This window comes from Daphnia pulex, chromosome 5 (genome assembly GCF_021134715.1).
Source record: "Daphnia pulex isolate KAP4 chromosome 5, ASM2113471v1".
NCBI lineage: Eukaryota > Metazoa > Arthropoda > Branchiopoda > Diplostraca > Daphniidae > Daphnia > Daphnia pulex.
The window spans coordinates 9277323-9297445 of record NC_060021.1 but is presented as its reverse complement, the minus strand read 5'-3'; the positions used below and the strand labels follow the sequence as shown (position 1 = coordinate 9297445).

The 20123-nt window shown below is 39.9% G+C and overlaps 1 protein-coding gene and 4 long non-coding RNA genes across 9 annotated transcripts; 1 reads left to right on the top strand and 4 right to left on the bottom strand.

Moving 5' to 3' along the window:
* Positions 1–13: 13 nt before the first annotated feature.
* Positions 14–583, bottom strand: LOC124194385. The gene is made up of 2 exons (XR_006874757.1): positions 346–583; positions 14–245 (listed from the first exon to the last, which is right to left on the bottom strand). It is a non-coding gene; the product is annotated as an uncharacterized LOC124194385 (long non-coding RNA).
* A 2623-nt stretch (positions 584–3206) lies between these two features.
* Positions 3207–3800, top strand: LOC124194373. Its single transcript, XR_006874756.1, has 2 exons — positions 3207–3262; positions 3324–3800. It is a non-coding gene; the product is annotated as an uncharacterized LOC124194373 (long non-coding RNA).
* Positions 3801–4691: 891 nt separating this feature from the next.
* LOC124194371 lies at positions 4692–6491 on the bottom strand. 3 transcript variants are annotated; one of them, XR_006874754.1, is made up of 7 exons: positions 6293–6491; positions 6089–6196; positions 5932–5988; positions 5735–5871; positions 5542–5672; positions 5099–5414; positions 4692–5038 (listed from the first exon to the last, which is right to left on the bottom strand). It is a non-coding gene; the product is annotated as an uncharacterized LOC124194371 (long non-coding RNA). The 3 variants fall into 3 exon arrangements; XR_006874752.1 differs by lacking the exon at positions 6293–6491 and having other exon boundaries at positions 6089–6275; XR_006874753.1 differs by lacking the exon at positions 6293–6491 and having other exon boundaries at positions 5739–5871; positions 6089–6275.
* A 4391-nt stretch (positions 6492–10882) lies between these two features.
* On the bottom strand, positions 10883–13587 carry LOC124194372. Its single transcript, XR_006874755.1, has 3 exons — positions 13008–13587; positions 11013–11343; positions 10883–10939 (listed from the first exon to the last, which is right to left on the bottom strand). It is a non-coding gene; the product is annotated as an uncharacterized LOC124194372 (long non-coding RNA).
* Positions 13588–14530: 943 nt separating this feature from the next.
* LOC124194368 (calcium-independent phospholipase A2-gamma-like) lies at positions 14531–17698 on the bottom strand. 3 transcript variants are annotated; one of them, XM_046588527.1, is made up of 8 exons: positions 17015–17698; positions 16392–16926; positions 16165–16322; positions 15828–16105; positions 15307–15758; positions 15067–15242; positions 14879–15005; positions 14531–14820 (listed from the first exon to the last, which is right to left on the bottom strand). In XM_046588527.1, the coding sequence occupies exons 1-7, from the start codon at positions 17110–17112 to the stop codon at positions 14915–14917; spliced, it is 1788 nt and encodes a 595-aa protein (XP_046444483.1). In that variant the 5' UTR covers positions 17113–17698; the 3' UTR covers positions 14531–14820; positions 14879–14914. The 3 variants fall into 3 exon arrangements, with proteins under 3 accessions (XP_046444483.1, XP_046444485.1, XP_046444482.1); XM_046588529.1 differs by having other exon boundaries at positions 16392–16923; positions 17015–17444; XM_046588526.1 differs by having other exon boundaries at positions 16165–16926; positions 17015–17446.
* Between the last annotated feature and the right edge of the window lie 2425 nt (positions 17699–20123).

Below are 20123 nucleotides of genomic sequence, written 5' to 3'. Positions count from 1 at the left end.
AATTTAGCCACGGTTTGATTTTGAAAAGTGATGAGGTATGTATTTCCACGCCATTAGAGATCAAGCTTAATCGAAAGTGAACAATTCTAACTTCTAAGGCATGTAAGTTAATCGTTGGAGTTTTGAATTTTCGAAAGATCCATTTTTTAATTTACTTTAATTTATTTTGTGAAAGCATGCCAAAGATCTTTTGCCTTTCTCCACGTGATCGCTGCCGTGTCATGAAGATGCTTCTTTGAGAGGGTCTCTACTATATTGCAAGACAAAAATGTGATGAGAACAGGAAATCTGAGTTGGTTATAATGTACTTTTAAGATAAATCAAGTAGGTTAGTATATTGCTTACATTTTAGTCTACGTATATGTGTGCTAAAGAGTCGTACACTCGTACATTACTTAAGAATGTTTAAAATGAAATTTAGGTATATTTTCAACATGTTCAAACTGATGCAGTTTTTATTTATCATTTTTCAATTACCATTTTAGAGTTCAACCTGCAGACGTGCCGGCTAGTTTGCATGTCCTTCACGCTTGAAGGTCACGGTGAACATTACGTTTAAATCTGTCAATGCGGTGGTGTAAAGGTTGGGTGAGAAAGGTACGTGTTTCATCATTATCAAGCAGGTATAATAGCCACAAGGCTCAGCCATTTGATATTCATTTTGATATTTGTTGATGTAGACCCATCCCCAGCAACGCCAACCTAAAGAAGAAAAGGCCAGTTTGCATTTTCTTCATGCTTGAAGGTCACGGAGATCATTATGTAAAACGTATCATGCGACGGCGGAGAGGTTGGGTGAGAAAGGTACGTGTTTCATCATTATCAAGCAGGTATAATCTCAACCATTTGGTATTCATTTTGATATTTGTTGATGTAGACCCATCCCCAGCAACACCAACCTAAAGAAGAAAAGGCCAGTTTGCATTTTCTTCATGCTTGAAGGTCACGGAGATCATTATGTAAAACGTATCATGCGACGGCGGAGAGGTTGGGTGAGAAAGGTACGTGTTTCATCATTATCAAACAGGCCCGCAAGGCTTAAGAGGTGAGGGTGATCAAAAAATCGTATATAAAGGAGAGAGAAAAGGCCAGAGACATCAGTCGAGTGAGCATCTCCGACACGGCAACAACTGCTGTGGCCTATCTGTCACTATCTGCCTTCTTCACCGTATTGCCAGTCGTTCGCATCCATGGGTAAATATTCTGTTTTTTTTTTTTTACATTGAGATTGGTATCAATCCTACTTTTTTCTTTATTTGTGCATGTATTTAATGTTTGAATTTGTTTACTGTCTCGTTAATAAGGTGTCGTATGCTGTTGGGTGTTGTATCGTTGACGGCTGGGTCGACCACTGGTGTACCGATGTCTCCTGGGTATGGCGGAAGCAAAACCGCAACGCCGCCGCCGCCGCCTTGCTACCCAAAAACAACTTACACAACGACCAGTTACTGCACCGAGGTCTACAATTACTACTTAGGCACCGAAGTTTTACAACACAACTTACGCTGCCCCGAGCCACTACACTGACGTCCTGAAGTATTATTCTGCCCCGATTTACTACACCACCAAGGCGACGGAGCATGACTACGCATGCTACCCCATCCTACTACACCGATGCTCCCAAGTATTACTCTGTTCTCAGCTTCTTATTGCGCCGGTTTTCCTAAAAACTACTAAACCAACCAACCAAACCAACCAGAGACATCAGTCGAGTGAGCATCTCCGACACGGCAACAACTGCTGTGCCCTATCTGTCACCATCTGCCTTCTTCACCGTATTGCCAGTTCGCATCCATGGGTAAATATTCTGTCTCTACATGGAGTTTTCTATTAATGCCAATTATTTTCTGTTTGTTAAAATGCAAATTATTATTGATTATTAATGTTGAAATTGTTTAATGTCTAGATAATAAGGCTGTTGGGTGTTGTATCGTTGATTGGTGGGTCGACCACTGGTGTACTGATGTCTCCTGGGTATGGCGGATACCAAACCACATTGCCGCCGCCTTACTACCCAAAAGCAACTTACGCAACGACCAGTTCCTGCACTGAGGCCTACAAGTACTACACTACTAAGGCACCGGATACCACAACTTACGCTGCCCCTAGCCACTACACTGACGCCCTGAAGTACTCTGCCCCGAGTTACTACAGCACCAAGGCGACGGAGCATGACTACGCATGCTGCCCCATCTTACTACACCGAGGCTTCTAAGTATTACTCTGTTCTCAGCTACTTATTGCACCGATTTTCCTAAATACTTTTCTGTTCCCAGCTGCTACACCGAGGCTCACCAAAACGGTCGAATACTACACCGAAGCGGTAAAGTACTACTCTGCCCCGATCTACACAACCATAACTGAGGCGGCCAAGTATTACGCAGTCCCGACTTACTACACAGAAGCTACTCTTTCGTGCTACGTTGAACAGAAATACTACACTGATGCTCCAGTTCACTGCACCACGACCTACGCTACACCGCAGCCCCCAAGTACTACACCGAAGAAGCCGCCTATTACACAACAACGTATGCTGCCTAGTTACTACACCGAGTCTTCCGAGTACTACATCACTTAAGGCGCCGGAATTCTACACGTCTATGTATGCTGCCCATGCCTACTACACCGAGGCCCCGCATTACTACAACACTGAAGCGCTTTATAAGTACTACACTACAACATACGATGCCCCGAGCTACTACACCTACGTCCCGAAGTATTACTGTGCGTAAAAGGAGTCGTCAAAAAAAGAAGTCGTGCACGAACTGCAGTGCCCTATCTGTCACCAACTGCATTCCTCATCTTGTAAACGATTCGCCATTATGGGTAAATATTCTTATTTTTATATTGAGTTGTGTATCAATTCTGTTTTTTTTTTCTATTTGTTAATATGCCTGTTAATATATGGTATTAATGTTTAAATTTATTTACTGTTTAGACATCTATGGCGTCGTGCTCCTATTGTGTCTATTGTTCGTTGATTGGTGGGTCGACCGCTGGTGTAGCGATGTCTCCTTGGTAAGGCGGAAACCAAACCGCAACGCCGCCGCCTTCCTACACAACTTACGCAACGACCAGTTCCTGCACCGAGGTCTTCAAGTACTACACCACTAAAACACCGGAGTTTTATACCACAACTTACTCTGCCCCGAGCCACTACACTGACGCCCTGAAGTATTACTCTGCCTCGAGTTACTACACCACCAAGACGACGGAGCAGGACTACGCATGCTGCCCCATTCTACTACACCGAGGCTCCCAAGTATTGCTCTATTCTCAGCTCCTTATTGCACTAATTTTCCTAAGTACTACTCTGTTCCCAGCTGCTACACCGAGGCTCCCGCTGATTTCTCCACCAAAACGGTCGAATACTACACCGAAGCGGTAAAGTACTTCTCTGCCCCGATCAACACAACCACAACTGAGGCGGCTAAGAATGACGCAGTTCCGACTTGCTACACCGAAGCTGCTCTTTCGTGCTACGTTGAACTGAAATACTACACTGACGCTGCTGCCTACTTCACCACGACCCACGTTACACCTAGCTACAACACGGCAGCCCCCAAGTGCTACACCGAAGAAGCCGCATTTTACACAACCACGTAAGCTGCCTAGTTTACTACATCGAGGAATTTAAGTATTACCCTGCTCCAAACTACTACCAAACTGAGGTTCATATTTATTGCAATTCTCCCGATTATGCCACCACTACTCACGCTGCTCCGACCTTTACACCGAAGTTCTGAAGTATTTCTCTGGATGTGTTGAAAGATTGCTGAAATACAAGATTGATTGATAAATCACAAGTACATGTCTCTATTTTCTCCTCAAGTACCTTTCCTGTTGCTGATGATTGCATGATGTGAGAAAATATTTCTGAGTGCTATGTAAACTTACAAATAATTGATCTTGCAAAATACAACAATAAAAATTCAAACTCATGTTTTACACTTTTATAATATTCAAACTATTCACTTTTTTTATAAATTATTTTCTATCATTAAAATTCTAAGTCCAACAAACAATATTTTTATGAAATCAAAGTCCACACACCTATTTATTTCTGCTAAGTCCAGACTTTTGTTTTTGAAAAAAAATTTAAAAAAATTCCCCCTACACAAAGTTTTTAAAAAAGTTTCGCGAAAAATTCATTCGGATATTTTATTGCAAATATTTATTTTATTTGAATATTTTATTTCATACAAATGTTTTTTTATAATATTTACATTCATTTATTTTTCCTGTGGCCCCCAGGAGGGGGGGCCTGTCGCTTTCTCTACCGCGAAAATAACATGATGCAAGTTATATGCAAGTTATTATTTGTTTGGCGCAGAAAGCTTGTTTAATCTAGCAGTTCTCGACTGTGTCAAACCTGATATTGATCAGGTTGCCTCAGTCGTATACTGCATGATTGAATGAAAACTCGAAAGACAACACATCAAACTTTTAAGTCAGCACCCAGTTAACGCAGAGCAATTTCATGGCATGGATGAAAACGACAACACAAAAATTGTTAAGTCAGGAACCCAGATGGAACAGCTCAGCTACAACAGCACAGCAACTTCTGGATTACACTGCAACCGCATGCTGCATACAAGGGTTCAATCTGTCTTCGTCACACCTTTCACCATTTGGCTGCAACAAGGTAACCAACAGCGTTGAAGAAGTGTTTGTTATACCTATTTAAGAAAAGAAAATTATTTTCGAGAAACACAACTGTGTACACATGCATACTCATTTTAACAAAAGAATACAAAGAGTAACAGAAGACTACGCAGCCCAACAGAATGACTTTGATATCTGATTCAAAATTTCTATAGTAGCGGAGCAAATTGGTCTACTCTCTAGTCATGTTATCTAAAACTGTAATTTTGTAAGACATTTGATTAAAATAATTACTTTTTGCTGTTGCATGGGATGAGACGTACGTCTAAGAACGGGCAGCGAGACACACGAGGCACGCCATTTCGGAAATGTACAGGCACTTCCAAGTCTGAGTTGAATGATTTTGCAAATTGGTTTCTACGTGCTAAATCACCTGTAAATTTTCACATCAACATTTTACATTCAATAAAAATAGGAAATTGACAATAAATACCTTTTAATTTTCATCGTGAGAAACGTCACAACTCACAACCCATTTCCTGCTGCGTCTTGGATCAAAATGGCCACTGTTCTTCCCTATCCCTGAAGACACTCGCGCCACCTGGTGGACATTATTTCAGCCACTTATTCACAGCCACCTATTGACAGCCATTAGATTCCTGTTCCAAATGACTGAACGCAACGGCTGGATTGCTTGCTTCGAGACAGCACGGAGCAACTCAATTGAATTGACATGCCTTTCGGCTTTCACTAGCTGGCACGAAATGAATCAAATGAGCATGAACACCAGATTACTCCAGCAGCTTTCCCTATGACACAAATACACAAAGTTTTTAGTTAGCTTTTCACACTTTGTAACTCTTTCAACATAAAAATCTATAATATTAACAGAAAGTGTTGGGGGGGGGGGGGGTCAAGACAAAAAATTAAACTTACAATTTTCTGAAGAAAAGAATGATTTTCCTGCCTGTGGCTGAAAGGCAACAGCACCAGTTTTCTGTGTTAGAGTACGTACAGTGAGTTGAGTTCCAACCAACTTTGGCATCAAACAGTTAGTCATGTTGAATCTAAAGGAAATATGTCAATAAATATTCCAACATTAATCAGATAAACTAAAGTTAATGGCTACCTACTGCTTGTGTTTAACATTCAGAAAAATACAACACATGTTGGTATTTGCCCTGCATTTGTTCATATTCTTCTCTTAAGCTGCTGCAATAAACCTGAAGATTGGCCAAGATGATATGATATTTTTCATAGTTTTCCCTATGACAGAAAATACAATCTATGACATCAAATAAAAGTTTAAAACCGAAAGAAGAATACTTGTATGTCAATGAATTATTTGTTGAAAAACAAACATGTCCACACTGGGGTAGTGACCTACCAAGATCAATAGAAAATGCTGATAATTAGACGAATATTAACTAGTCTGGAAACAAGTATTTTAAAAAATTGTGACTAAGACATTTTTGGTTTTTACCTGTATTAACTGCATGATGCATTCAGCAGAACGAAGATTTATAATAAAAGAGTTGGTGTTAGTGATGGTAGGCAACTTGTATGCTACTGTTTCCTTTCCAGTTCCTTCCTACAGGTTAGATTGAGGAATTTTGAATTTAATCCAGCACACATACGGAATAAACCACATCACAAACAATTTGCACAGAAACGAATTTGAATTTACTTATGAATTCATCGGTAATTTTCATGGAAAAATAGGAAAACTTTTGACAACCACTCAACACAATTATCTAATGAGTAATGGCTGTCAACAGGTGGCTGTGAATAAGTGGCTGAAATAATGTCCACCAGGTAGCGCGAGTGTCTTCAGGGACGCTTATCGGCCATTTTGTTCCAAGACGCAGCAGAAATGGGTTGTTGGTTGTGACGTTTCTCACGATGAAAATTAAAAGGTATTTATTGTCAATTTCCTATTTTTATTGAATGTAAAATGTTGATGTGAAAATTTACAGGTGATTTAGCACGTAGAAACCAATTTGCAAAATCATTCAACTCAGACTTGGAAGTGCCTGTACATTTCCGAAATGGCGTGCCTCGTGTGTCTCGCTGCCCGTTCTTAGACGTACGTCTCATCCCATGCAACAGCAAAAAGTAATTATTTTAATCAAATGTCTTACAAAATTACAGTTTTAGATAACATGACTAGAGAGTAGACCAATTTGCTCCGCTACTATAGAAATTTTGAATCAGATATCAAAGTCATTCTGTTGGGCTGCGTAGTCTTCTGTTACTCTTTGTATTCTTTTGTTAAAATGAGTATGCATGTGTACACAGTTGTGTTTCTCGAAAATAATTTTCTTTTCTTAAATAGGTATAACAAACACTTCTTCAACGCTGTTGGTTACCTTGTTGCAGCCAAATGGTGAAAGGTGTGACGAAGACAGATTGAACCCTTGTATGCAGCATGCGGTTGCAGTGTAATCCAGAAGTTGCTGTGCTGTTGTAGCTGAGCTGTTCCATCTGGGTTCCTGACTTAACAATTTTTGTGTTGTCGTTTTCATCCATGCCATGAAATTGCTCTGCGTTAACTGGGTGCTGACTTAAAAGTTTGATGTGTTGTCTTTCGAGTTTTCATTCAATCATGCAGTATACGACTGAGGCAACCTGATCAATATCAGGTTTGACACAGTCGAGAACTGCTAGATTAAACAAGCTTTCTGCGCCAAACAAATAATAACTTGCATATAACTTGCATCATGTTATTTTCGCGGTAGAGAAAGCGACAGGCCCCCCCTCCTGGGGGCCACAGGAAAAATAAATGAATGTAAATATTATAAAAAAACATTTGTATGAAATAAAATATTCAAATAAAATAAATATTTGCAATAAAATATCCGAATGAATTTTTCGCGAAACTTTTTTAAAAACTTTGTGTAGGGGGAATTTTTTTAAATTTTTTTTCAAAAACAAAAGTCTGGACTTAGCAGAAATAAATAGGTGTGTGGACTTTGATTTCATAAAAATATTGTTTGTTGGACTTAGAATTTTAATGATAGAAAATAATTTATAAAAAAAGTGAATAGTTTGAATATTATAAAAGTGTAAAACATGAGTTTGAATTTTTATTGTTGTATTTTGCAAGATCAATTATTTGTAAGTTTACATAGCACTCAGAAATATTTTCTCACATCATGCAATCATCAGCAACAGGAAAGGTACTTGAGGAGAAAATAGAGACATGTACTTGTGATTTATCAATCAATCTTGTATTTCAGCAATCTTTCAACACATCCAGAGAAATACTTCAGAACTTCGGTGTAAAGGTCGGAGCAGCGTGAGTAGTGGTGGCATAATCGGGAGAATTGCAATAAATATGAACCTCAGTTTGGTAGTAGTTTGGAGCAGGGTAATACTTAAATTCCTCGATGTAGTAAACTAGGCAGCTTACGTGGTTGTGTAAAATGCGGCTTCTTCGGTGTAGCACTTGGGGGCTGCCGTGTTGTAGCTAGGTGTAACGTGGGTCGTGGTGAAGTAGGCAGCAGCGTCAGTGTAGTATTTCAGTTCAACGTAGCACGAAAGAGCAGCTTCGGTGTAGCAAGTCGGAACTGCGTCATTCTTAGCCGCCTCAGTTGTGGTTGTGTTGATCGGGGCAGAGAAGTACTTTACCGCTTCGGTGTAGTATTCGACCGTTTTGGTGGAGAAATCAGCGGGAGCCTCGGTGTAGCAGCTGGGAACAGAGTAGTACTTAGGAAAATTAGTGCAATAAGGAGCTGAGAATAGAGCAATACTTGGGAGCCTCGGTGTAGTAGAATGGGGCAGCATGCGTAGTCCTGCTCCGTCGTCTTGGTGGTGTAGTAACTCGAGGCAGAGTAATACTTCAGGGCGTCAGTGTAGTGGCTCGGGGCAGAGTAAGTTGTGGTATAAAACTCCGGTGTTTTAGTGGTGTAGTACTTGAAGACCTCGGTGCAGGAACTGGTCGTTGCGTAAGTTGTGTAGGAAGGCGGCGGCGTTGCGGTTTGGTTTCCGCCTTACCAAGGAGACATCGCTACACCAGCGGTCGACCCACCAATCAACGAACAATAGACACAATAGGAGCACGACGCCATAGATGTCTAAACAGTAAATAAATTTAAACATTAATACCATATATTAACAGGCATATTAACAAATAGAAAAAAAAAACAGAATTGATACACAACTCAATATAAAAATAAGAATATTTACCCATAATGGCGAATCGTTTACAAGATGAGGAATGCAGTTGGTGACAGATAGGGCACTGCAGTTCGTGCACGACTTCTTTTTTTGACGACTCCTTTTACGCACAGTAATACTTCGGGACGTAGGTGTAGTAGCTCGGGGCATCGTATGTTGTAGTGTAGTACTTATAAAGCGCTTCAGTGTTGTAGTAATGCGGGGCCTCGGTGTAGTAGGCATGGGCAGCATACATAGACGTGTAGAATTCCGGCGCCTTAAGTGATGTAGTACTCGGAAGACTCGGTGTAGTAACTAGGCAGCATACGTTGTTGTGTAATAGGCGGCTTCTTCGGTGTAGTACTTGGGGGCTGCGGTGTAGCGTAGGTCGTGGTGCAGTGAACTGGAGCATCAGTGTAGTATTTCTGTTCAACGTAGCACGAAAGAGTAGCTTCTGTGTAGTAAGTCGGGACTGCGTAATACTTGGCCGCCTCAGTTATGGTTGTGTAGATCGGGGCAGAGTAGTACTTTACCGCTTCGGTGTAGTATTCGACCGTTTTGGTGAGCCTCGGTGTAGCAGCTGGGAACAGAAAAGTATTTAGGAAAATCGGTGCAATAAGTAGCTGAGAACAGAGTAATACTTAGAAGCCTCGGTGTAGTAAGATGGGGCAGCATGCGTAGTCATGCTCCGTCGCCTTGGTGCTGTAGTAACTCGGGGCAGAGTACTTCAGGGCGTCAGTGTAGTGGCTAGGGGCAGCGTAAGTTGTGGTATCCGGTGCCTTAGTAGTGTAGTACTTGTAGGCCTCAGTGCAGGAACTGGTCGTTGCGTAAGTTGCTTTTGGGTAGTAAGGCGGCGGCAATGTGGTTTGGTATCCGCCATACCCAGGAGACATCAGTACACCAGTGGTCGACCCACCAATCAACGATACAACACCCAACAGCCTTATTATCTAGACATTAAACAATTTCAACATTAATAATCAATAATAATTTGCATTTTAACAAACAGAAAATAATTGGCATTAATAGAAAACTCCATGTAGAGACAGAATATTTACCCATGGATGCGAACTGGCAATACGGTGAAGAAGGCAGATGGTGACAGATAGGGCACAGCAGTTGTTGCCGTGTCGGAGATGCTCACTCGACTGATGTCTCTGGTTGGTTTGGTTGGTTGGTTTAGTAGTTTTTAGGAAAACCGGCGCAATAAGAAGCTGAGAACAGAGTAATACTTGGGAGCATCGGTGTAGTAGGATGGGGTAGCATGCGTAGTCATGCTCCGTCGCCTTGGTGGTGTAGTAAATCGGGGCAGAATAATACTTCAGGACGTCAGTGTAGTGGCTCGGGGCAGCGTAAGTTGTGTTGTAAAACTTCGGTGCCTAAGTAGTAATTGTAGACCTCGGTGCAGTAACTGGTCGTTGTGTAAGTTGTTTTTGGGTAGCAAGGCGGCGGCGGCGGCGTTGCGGTTTTGCTTCCGCCATACCCAGGAGACATCGGTACACCAGTGGTCGACCCAGCCGTCAACGATACAACACCCAACAGCATACGACACCTTATTAACGAGACAGTAAACAAATTCAAACATTAAATACATGCACAAATAAAGAAAAAAGTAGGATTGATACCAATCTCAATGTAAAAAAAAAAAAACAGAATATTTACCCACGGATGCGAACGACTGGCAATACGGTGAAGAAGGCAGATAGTGACAGATAGGCCACAGCAGTTGTTGCCGTGTCGGAGATGCTCACTCGACTGATGTCTCTGGCCTTTTCTCTCTCCTTTATATACGATTTTTTGATCACCCTCACCTCTTAAGCCTTGCGGGCCTGTTTGATAATGATGAAACACGTACCTTTCTCACCCAACCTCTCCGCCGTCGCATGATACGTTTTACATAATGATCTCCGTGACCTTCAAGCATGAAGAAAATGCAAACTGGCCTTTTCTTCTTTAGGTTGGTGTTGCTGGGGATGGGTCTACATCAACAAATATCAAAATGAATACCAAATGGTTGAGATTATACCTGCTTGATAATGATGAAACACGTACCTTTCTCACCCAACCTCTCCGCCGTCGCATGATACGTTTTACATAATGATCTCCGTGACCTTCAAGCATGAAGAAAATGCAAACTGGCCTTTTCTTCTTTAGGTTGGTGTTGCTGGGGATGGGTCTACATCAACAAATATCAAAATGAATACCAAATGGTTGAGATTATACCTGCTTGATAATGATGAAACACGTACCTTTCTCACCCAACCTCTACAGTCTACAGCATTTGTGAGGTTTTACATAATGATATCCCGTGACCTTCGAGCGTAAAGGACATGCAAACTGGCCTTTCCTTCTGCAGGTTTACGTTGCTGGGGAATGGGGAATGGGTCTACAACAACCAATATCAAAATGAATACCAAAAAACCTACATTCTTTTGAAGAGAGGTTTGATAAATGGTTAAATCCAAGCCGACGAATTGGGGCCACGATGGAAATCTTGTACGGACTTATTGCTTTCACTCTTATTCAGGTATGACGAAGACGGTCTGTTTGTTGACATCACGAGGGCATGTCATTAACATCCTGTAAAACACATTAAAAATAATTGGTTGCATCAAACTGGAATTTCGATATCAAAACTTTCGTTTATTATCATCTGCGTTGGAACTCGACAGCAATCCTAATTCAGTTCTTTAGACCCAGTCTTTAGACACTCGCAAACGCAAATCTGCCATAAAACGCACTTTTTATGACCGACCCTAGCTCAAAAACTTTAGATTGTGTAGAGATCAAAGCTGACTTGAAAGATTAATGCTAATTTTAAAGAAAATGTAATAAAAGGTTTAGTTTGCAACTTTAAAAGTGCCAGCCCGGCCCTCATAAATCACTTTCTAAAGTTTGTAATTGTAGGTTTGTTTGAATTTAAAGAAACTTTATGAAACAGAACTACAAACACGGACTAGGCTATCCTTTTTACTGGGGTGTGAGCTAGGATTTGTTTTAGTCATGGGAACTGATACTAAAACAATATAACAATAGCAACCAATAGAAACAACTGAGAAACCATTTTTTCAGAAAGCGTTCTACCTAATAATACTAGACCACCTTAACCTAATAATACCTAACTACCTTGCTAATAGGATTTCCTTGGTTTTGAAAGATACAGGTTGCCCTACTGGATTATTGGACCATTTTATTCCAATTGTCACAGGCACCGACAGGCACCCATGTCACCGAAAACTTTAGCTGGATAAATTTCATAAAAATATTTAGTCAAGAATGCAATGAGAATCCCTAGCTAAAAAGGTGTTGTCTATTCAGCAACTTGACGTAAAAACTTGAAATGCCTATGATCCAATTGATCTATTTATGCTAATGCAATATCTTGATGAGACCGTAGTATTGATAGCCACCTTGCAATTGCCGAGATTTTTTTTTTAGTAACAATTGTAGTAAGCTACGAAAAAGTCGAAGAGATTCAAATGAGGAACTAACTTCTCGCCTCGGTCTATGGAGCAAAAAGGGAGCACGGCCACTGAAGCAAGTTCAGATACTATAGGGGAAGTTTTTCAAAAAAGATTTGCTCCGAACTGGAAAAAAGAACTTCACTCCGCATCTCTTTAACGGATTGTATCATCAGGACAGATGATAATAGCCAATACAATTTTCTGAAGAAAAGAATAATTTTCCTGCCTGTGGCTGAAAGGCAACAGTACCAGTTATCTGTGTTAGTGCACATACAGTGAGTTGAGTTCCAACTAACTTTGGCATGAAACATTTAGTCATGTTGAATCTAAAGGAAATATGTCAATAAATATTCCAACATTCATCCAATAAACTAAAGTTAATGGCTACCTACTGCTCGTGTTTAACATTCAGAAAAATACAACACATGTTGGTATGTGCCCTGCATTTTTTTCTTATTCTTCTCTTAAGCTGCTGCAAAAACCTGAAAATTAGCCATGGCCTAGATGATATTATATTTTTCATAGCTTTCCCTATGATCGAAAATACAATCTATGACATCACATCACAGTTTTAAACTGAAAGAAGAAGAATAATTGTATGTCAATGAATTATTTGTTGAAAAATATGCTCAGAAAAACAAACATGTCCACACTGGGGTAGTGACCTACCAAGATAAATAGAAACTGCTGATAATTAGACGAATATTAACTAACGAATATTAACTAAATCTGAGAACAAGTATTTTAAAAAATTGTGATTAAGACATTATTAGTTTTTACCTGTATTTACTGCATGATGCATTCAGCAGAACAAAGATTTGGTGGTAGTGATGGTAGGCTACTACTCTTTCCTTTCCCGTTCCTTCCTACAGGTTAGATTGAGGAATTTTGAATTTGATCCAGCACACATACGGAATAAATCACATCACAAACAAGTTGCACAGAAACGAACTTGAATTTACTTATAAATTCATCGGTAATTTTCATGGAAAAATAGGAAAATTTTGACAACCACTCAACACAACAATCCGCCATCACATGAAAACAACGACGCCTATGTCATCTATTGGACACCTCTGACACCCCAAGTCCAAAACGCAATTTACTTTGGTATGGCGACCGTAGAACTCAAAAGACAGAAGAACTCCACCGACAATAGAACCCCAATATTTTTTTTAAATAATTTTAAAAATTCCTTTGTATGCGACAGTAGCACTCAAACGACAGTAGAACTCCTTTTTTAAATATTATTAAAATTTAAAAATACTCGAACTCCCAGTGCCCGACAGCAGAACTCCACGCGACAATAGAACTCCAATAATTTTTTAAATTATTTGCATGCATTTAAATATTTCTAAAGTCCGGTGAAATACTTAAATAATTTTGAAATATTTGTCTTTGGAGTTCTACTGTCGCATACAAAGAAATTTTTAAAAATTATTTAAAATATTGGGGTTGCTGATAACCTTTTACTTTGTGAGACACAACATTAAATTTTTGAATCCTAGTGATATTGTAGATCTTAAAAAACATTACTGCTTTGCATTAAAAATATTACATATTTAGGTACCGAATTTCACCGCACTGGTTATCGGGCTGCAGTTCTGTATCTGCCATGCCAACTCAACGCAATTCAGTTCTTTAGCTACTTGTATAACTTGAACAGCGCACTTTTATTTGCTTAAACCTAGCCTGAAATCTTGAGATTAGTACAGAGAACAAAGCTCATTTGCTAGTTTTAAGCAAATTTTCCGGAAGTATACCGGAAGTAAGCGATAGCGCCTCAACCATTGAGCTGCCGAACAAATATACCAAATATTCGTGATCTACGGGAAATATGGGGTCGACTCAATTTAAAGAACTGATGAACTAAGGCAACTCGTCCTCCTTCGTTTTCCTCCACCGCCGATCTCCGGAGTTCAGTATAGAGACTTGAGAGGATGCGGCGGATGTACACGGACGTTCAGATTTCACATACTACAGACAGAATGCATGAAGTATCGCCGACTAGAACGTCAAATAAATTTCCCCAATGTGGCAGTTTCTAGTATGAAAAATACATTTTAACAAGTATTCGAACCAGAGTTCAAGTCCAACTTTTCACTTGATACGGTTGACCACTAAATAGTTACATTCCTGATGTAGATTCCGATTCACTTAGCAAAAATTTTCTATGCTATTAGTATTACTCTTCTTGTAATATTCGATGATAACACTATAGTTGAACGTAAAATCAAAACAAAAAACGTTGCAAATAGTCTTTGTAAAATCTTATAAAATTTTCGCAAAAACAAACAAAATACTTTGCAGGGGGATATCGGTTTGTATATAGTATCTTTTATGATATACAACTGATTCAAGAAATATAGCGCCAACTTAGACTGAGCCATAAAAAATTTACAGAACCTGTTTTACAAAACTTTTCAACGAGCACAATACACGACTTAACTGTGTGTTATTTTGTGACACATTTGCATCACTAATCTAGTAGTAATTTTTAACGTAATCATAGTTTCAAAAACTTCGATTAAGCTTCGCCACTCAAATTTCTTTAAAAGTCAATTTATCCCTAATTGAAGAACAAAAGGTCCAACTGGAAACCAAAACAAATGAATTAGAAAGTGAAGTCAATCAAACTACATTTTGCATACCGTGTTTTAAAAAAATAGACGGTCTTTGCTGATAGACTAGAAAGTCGCCTTGTTCTGTAGCAAAAATCGCTTTTCTAATACCCAATCTTTTGCAGACTGAAACGAACTTCGGGGCATTTGTAAGGTACTAAATTAAATATTGAAATTTACATATTTTTGATTACAATAAGTGATTGCTTCAAATATACCTGGCGGCTTGATTCATATTGCGATGATTCTTTCTAATATACATCTCGACATCTTCGAGCATGCTTTCCCATCGGGCTGGATCCGTCTCATCCAGGCTGTGGATCTCGCTCAAGTACGGATTGAAACGATAATACACTTTGGGCGGCAAAAGATCGTGAAGTATGGTGTGAACACGCTGCATAATAAAAAATGATGCGATTTTTGAAACGATTGTGTACATCTGGTATTAATAGATATACCTCGGTGTCAGTGGCGGAATCAATCACTTTACTCAATTTCTGTTTCAAAGAGGTATTCGTAGGATCACTGGTATTTACACCAGCTGCCATGTTTAGCGGCTGACAGCGACCGGTGCCAATTGACACTACGCTCAACAGCTTGGCATTTGGCCAGATGCATTTGGCTTCGTGAATGGCCACGGCGCATGGGTTATTGACGAACAACCCTCCGTCCTGATGAAGATTCTCTTCTAATTTGAACTCGCCAAAGTATCCAGGGGCAGCCGACGAAGCTCTTACCGCCTCCCACATTTTGTGGCGGAAAGTACCGCTGTAGAGCGACTGAACGCGGAAAGGTAACGTGTAGTTGCGGAATACGAAAGGCCGTAGCATTTCCTGACTAACAATGCTGGATATGGCCGAAACTTTGAGGCAATTCGGCTCTCGAGCAGTTCGAATCATTATGGTTTCTCCTACAAAATCACAACAGTTAAATGTCAGTAACAATTTCGAATGGCTCTTCTAACTTTGAATGATGATACCTATTTTATCTCTAAGAATTGTTTCCCACTTGCTAGTGTCATAGTATGCGTGACTCCATAAGAGTCCACCAAGTCCGGAAGAACGGTCCTGTTTGAAAACTTCTGTGCTTATTTCTCGGTACATGGTCTCTACGTCTTTGACGTTCTTTTTAGCAGCACCAATAAGTAAGGCAAGAACGGCTCCAGTAGACACACCGCAAATGTAGTCGAAACTCTCATAAATTGGTTTACCACTGATTTTTTCAAGGTGACGGAGGATTCGAAGAGCTAGCAGGCCTCTGGAATTAAAACGTACAATCAAGTTACGAAACTGTACCGATGTGTATCATTAACTGACCTGGTTCCTCCTCCATCGATGGATAAAATGCGAATACCTTTGGCTGGCAAAGGATCAGCATAACCAAGTAAGGCAAGACCTTCACGAATTTGACGTTGGATGAGTTCATCGCGAGGAATGCTGTGCTTTAAGCGCAAAAGAATTGAAATGGCTCCCTCCTGAAAATAAATCAGAATAACATTAATAACTGAATTGTAAAAATGTTGATGACTGTTCAGTTGTCTTACACGAGAGGCTACACTCTTTGCTGCAGGATATTGAAACAAGTGATGGCAAAAATCTTCAAGGCGTACCAACAAACTTGATTTAGTAACTGCTTTGGCAACTGCAGAAACAACATGCTTTGTTCGAGCATCTACACTCTCTTGGCTAACAGCCTTGCGCTTGATTTTCCATTGAGGGATTGCAGCTTCTTTCTTTTCTTCTTTCTTCCTTCCCAAGATATCAAAGTACGACGGAATACCAGTCTTAACCTCAACCCCATCTTTTTCTTCTAGTTTTTTGTTAGCAATGTTGTCTTTGGGTATGTCAGTTTGAACGTTTTGAAAAGGTAGTCGCTTAGCCAAACTAGATAGAGAAAGATCAAAAGAGGGTGTGTTTGTTTTGACTAGTTCCACAAATAGGGTGGTTATCGTCTTGAACTGGGAAGTAACTCTTGTTGTTGAATCTTTGTTGAGTGATATAGTTTGCCCCTTGGCTGTGACAATTTCTCCATTATTGTTAGTGTGTGAAGATGATCCCCGTTTCTGCACTTTTAACCTACTAGAGAAAGGAAAACAAAATGTGTGAATCATGGGGTGTGCTTGGCTAGCAACAGCAAATTTTCAAAAACATTAAATGCAATGCTTACTTGTGAAAAGAATAAGGTTGGCATCTTTCTAATGGTTTCCTCAAGAAAACTCTCTTCTGCAAAGATCCAAAAATCTCTGAAGACTGCCCGACTTTCATGGTGCCAATAAAAAAATGTCCGAATGTTTTGTTCGTCAAATATGTTGACAACAATTAAATGTTAAACCAAATGACTCTCTCTTCGTAAAATTGACCGACTTTCGGTGGGAAACGTGCAGAAAATTCGCACAACACTGCTCAAGTTCGTCGTTCCCTGAACATTGAATCACTAACATAACACATACCTAGTAGAAAACATGGTAGCAGACGTCAGAAACTCACGCCATTTTCACAACAAAGGCTGGGATTAGTCAATTTTACAAGGCCACGCCTTCCAGACTTCCATTGATGACGGCTGCCAACAAATTCTTCGTCACGTTTTCTTGCCGCGTTTCTAGAAGACTGCTACCGACATTTTATATTGGTCTTCATCAGCTGCTGCTGTCCCGATTTGCGGAAAAAAGCGCAAGCTTTGCTGAATTTTGTTTTCAAACGACGAGCCAAAAGGTACGAGAAAATAAAACGGTGACGCAATAGCCAACCCCAAAACGGTAACAGCGCAGGTCACGGTCCTGTGGACGAGTTTGTTTTGGAAAAAAGGACGACGCAATAAACGATTGGACTTGATTAAAGTAGAATGACCCACATTCCAGTAGAAAGTTGTTGCGTCTTATGACATATCAACCAGGAGACAAACAATTTTCGTTTTCTTATATTCGAAAACAATTTGACTTTCGCAATCTCATCGCTATGCTACGGATGTCAGGTAATTCAACGTCGTAAATGTTTACATTCTCGGCTTCTTCCGGGGTAGCTGTAGGGCTACGCCTTCTTAGACTCACGCACCCGGAATACTTGGGGGCTGCACGTGAATTTTGAAAACGAGGGCCCTGCGTATAGTGTGAACGTGCAAACTTGCAAATCAACTGCACGGACGACCTTTGAAGAAAAAATAATAAAAATGAAAAAGAAAAAAACCCACACACCCACAACCAATCCTGTAGGATATGAATAATAAACATTTACCTGCTGCGCAACTAAAAATCTCTACGAGAGCTATCAGCTTTTGGTTAAACGATATTACGCGCGAAAAAAGTCCCAAGGTTACATACAACATAGAGAGTTAGCGTCGTCATCGCAGACATGAGATAACATTTTGGAACGAGTAGAACCAGTTTAGCATAAGAATTTCAAACGTCAATTCGTGTCCATAGATAAAAGATGTTGATAAATTGTTTTGTTTTTTTTGTTGTTGTTGAGGAAACTTTGCACCTGGTCATTTCTGCCATTACACGTGAAATTTGAGCAGAGTACACGCGCGTACCCAACTGGAAATGGGACCCCCGTGAAAAAAATCACGTCACTTTGATATTTGGCTTAAAGAAAAATAGATTTCTCTGCAGTTTTGTCATCTTGGTATGAAATTGTATGCAAATGGAGTGTTGTTGCTGATTGTTGTTTCAATCGCGACATTGAAGAACTGGTTAGTTATTTCAAGGCCGATCCAAAAGAAATCTGGGAGTCAGCTGTGTATCCCATCGCTCCAACCCGATAGACGGTTCTGATATTCTACTCTATCGAGGTCAGGTTATTTTTATGGCCCGTCTGCGATGCTGACGGGAACCTTGCTCAGTTTTTTTGCTCGCGGCCAACACATCTCTTACGTGTCTAGCCCAAGATTTTTCAACTTGCGTTGCGTCACATTTTGTTTTTATTACCACTGTCGCTAGATGGCTAAAAAGAAGTTGAAACTTCTACCGCTAGATGGCGTTTACTACAATTTTGAAACCCCAAATTGACGCAATATTCTTTTTTCCTTATTATCCAAATCGAAAGCCACAAGACTGATGGGCGCAGAACAACATTCGATAAAAATCGGGGCCCACGCACACAACAACAACAACAACAACAATCGAGTTTCTTCTGCCTATAAAAGGACTTGGATCAAACGATGGCCATTATAAAAAAGAATAAATAGTGCTGCGCAACGTCTGCTCAGCTGGTCGCCGTTGGGCGTTTGTGCGCCTTCCCCATTCACATAAGCCGCGCGCCGCTGTGGGGCTCGTGAAGACTCCTGCCACTCAAGGAATCAAGAATTTGAATATGTATAACCGAAGAGACGGAAGAAAGAAAAAGAAAAAAATGTTTAAACTAAAATAACGACAACATAATAATTCTCGCCTCAAGGTCGATTTTCGAGTGCTGCTGCTGCTGCTGTGGTGTAGGTTTTTGCTCGCAGTCAGCATAATAGTTAACGGATAATATAACGGCCGGTCAGGTTGTTTTTCTTTCTCCCAAAAAAAGTCGGACCAAGAAAAAAAGACATAAACTTTAAAGAAGAAGAAGATGGAAGGGAGAGAGAAAAAAAAAATAAAGCTAGAAGGAATAATAATAATCATTTTTTTTTTCTTTTGGTTTTTTTTTCTTTACGTTAACTCGTAAATCAGTCAAACCCGAATATAGCAGAGGAGAGTTTCCTCGAGGCTCAAAAAGCTCAGAGCGACGGCGCGATTACATTCAGCGTCGCAAAAGAAAATACCAAAAGCGAAAAAAAACCAAATATCATCACGAAAATGAATCAAATAAGTTCAATTTACAGATGATATTATGACATCAAATCTCCCACAAATCCAAAATTTATTTATTTTTTTTTTAATCCTCTAAAAACAAAATTTGCTGATATTAAATTCGGTGGGCACTATTATAGAACGCTGGTTTTCACTACAAAATGTTTTATATTTTGGCGACCGATATTTTTAGAAAAATAAAAGTAAAAATAAATATTTCCTGGGTATTTAATTTATTTTTGTGTGTGTGTGTGTTATTTTTCAAATTACAGGAAGAAAAGAAAAAAACAGCTGATTATTAGTATGGGAACTCGCCACGTAATGTTTAACGAGGTCTTGCGGTCTCTGCCCCGAGTTATTTTTTCCAATGTGCTGCTGGGAGAGAGAAGACGGTGACTGTCATAAATCGTCCATAGTCTTAACTTGTCTCTACGTGTATAGCTGTATTCCGTTACACCAAGAAACGTTCCTATGTAGGGAGGATCAAAATTGCCTTGGCATGAT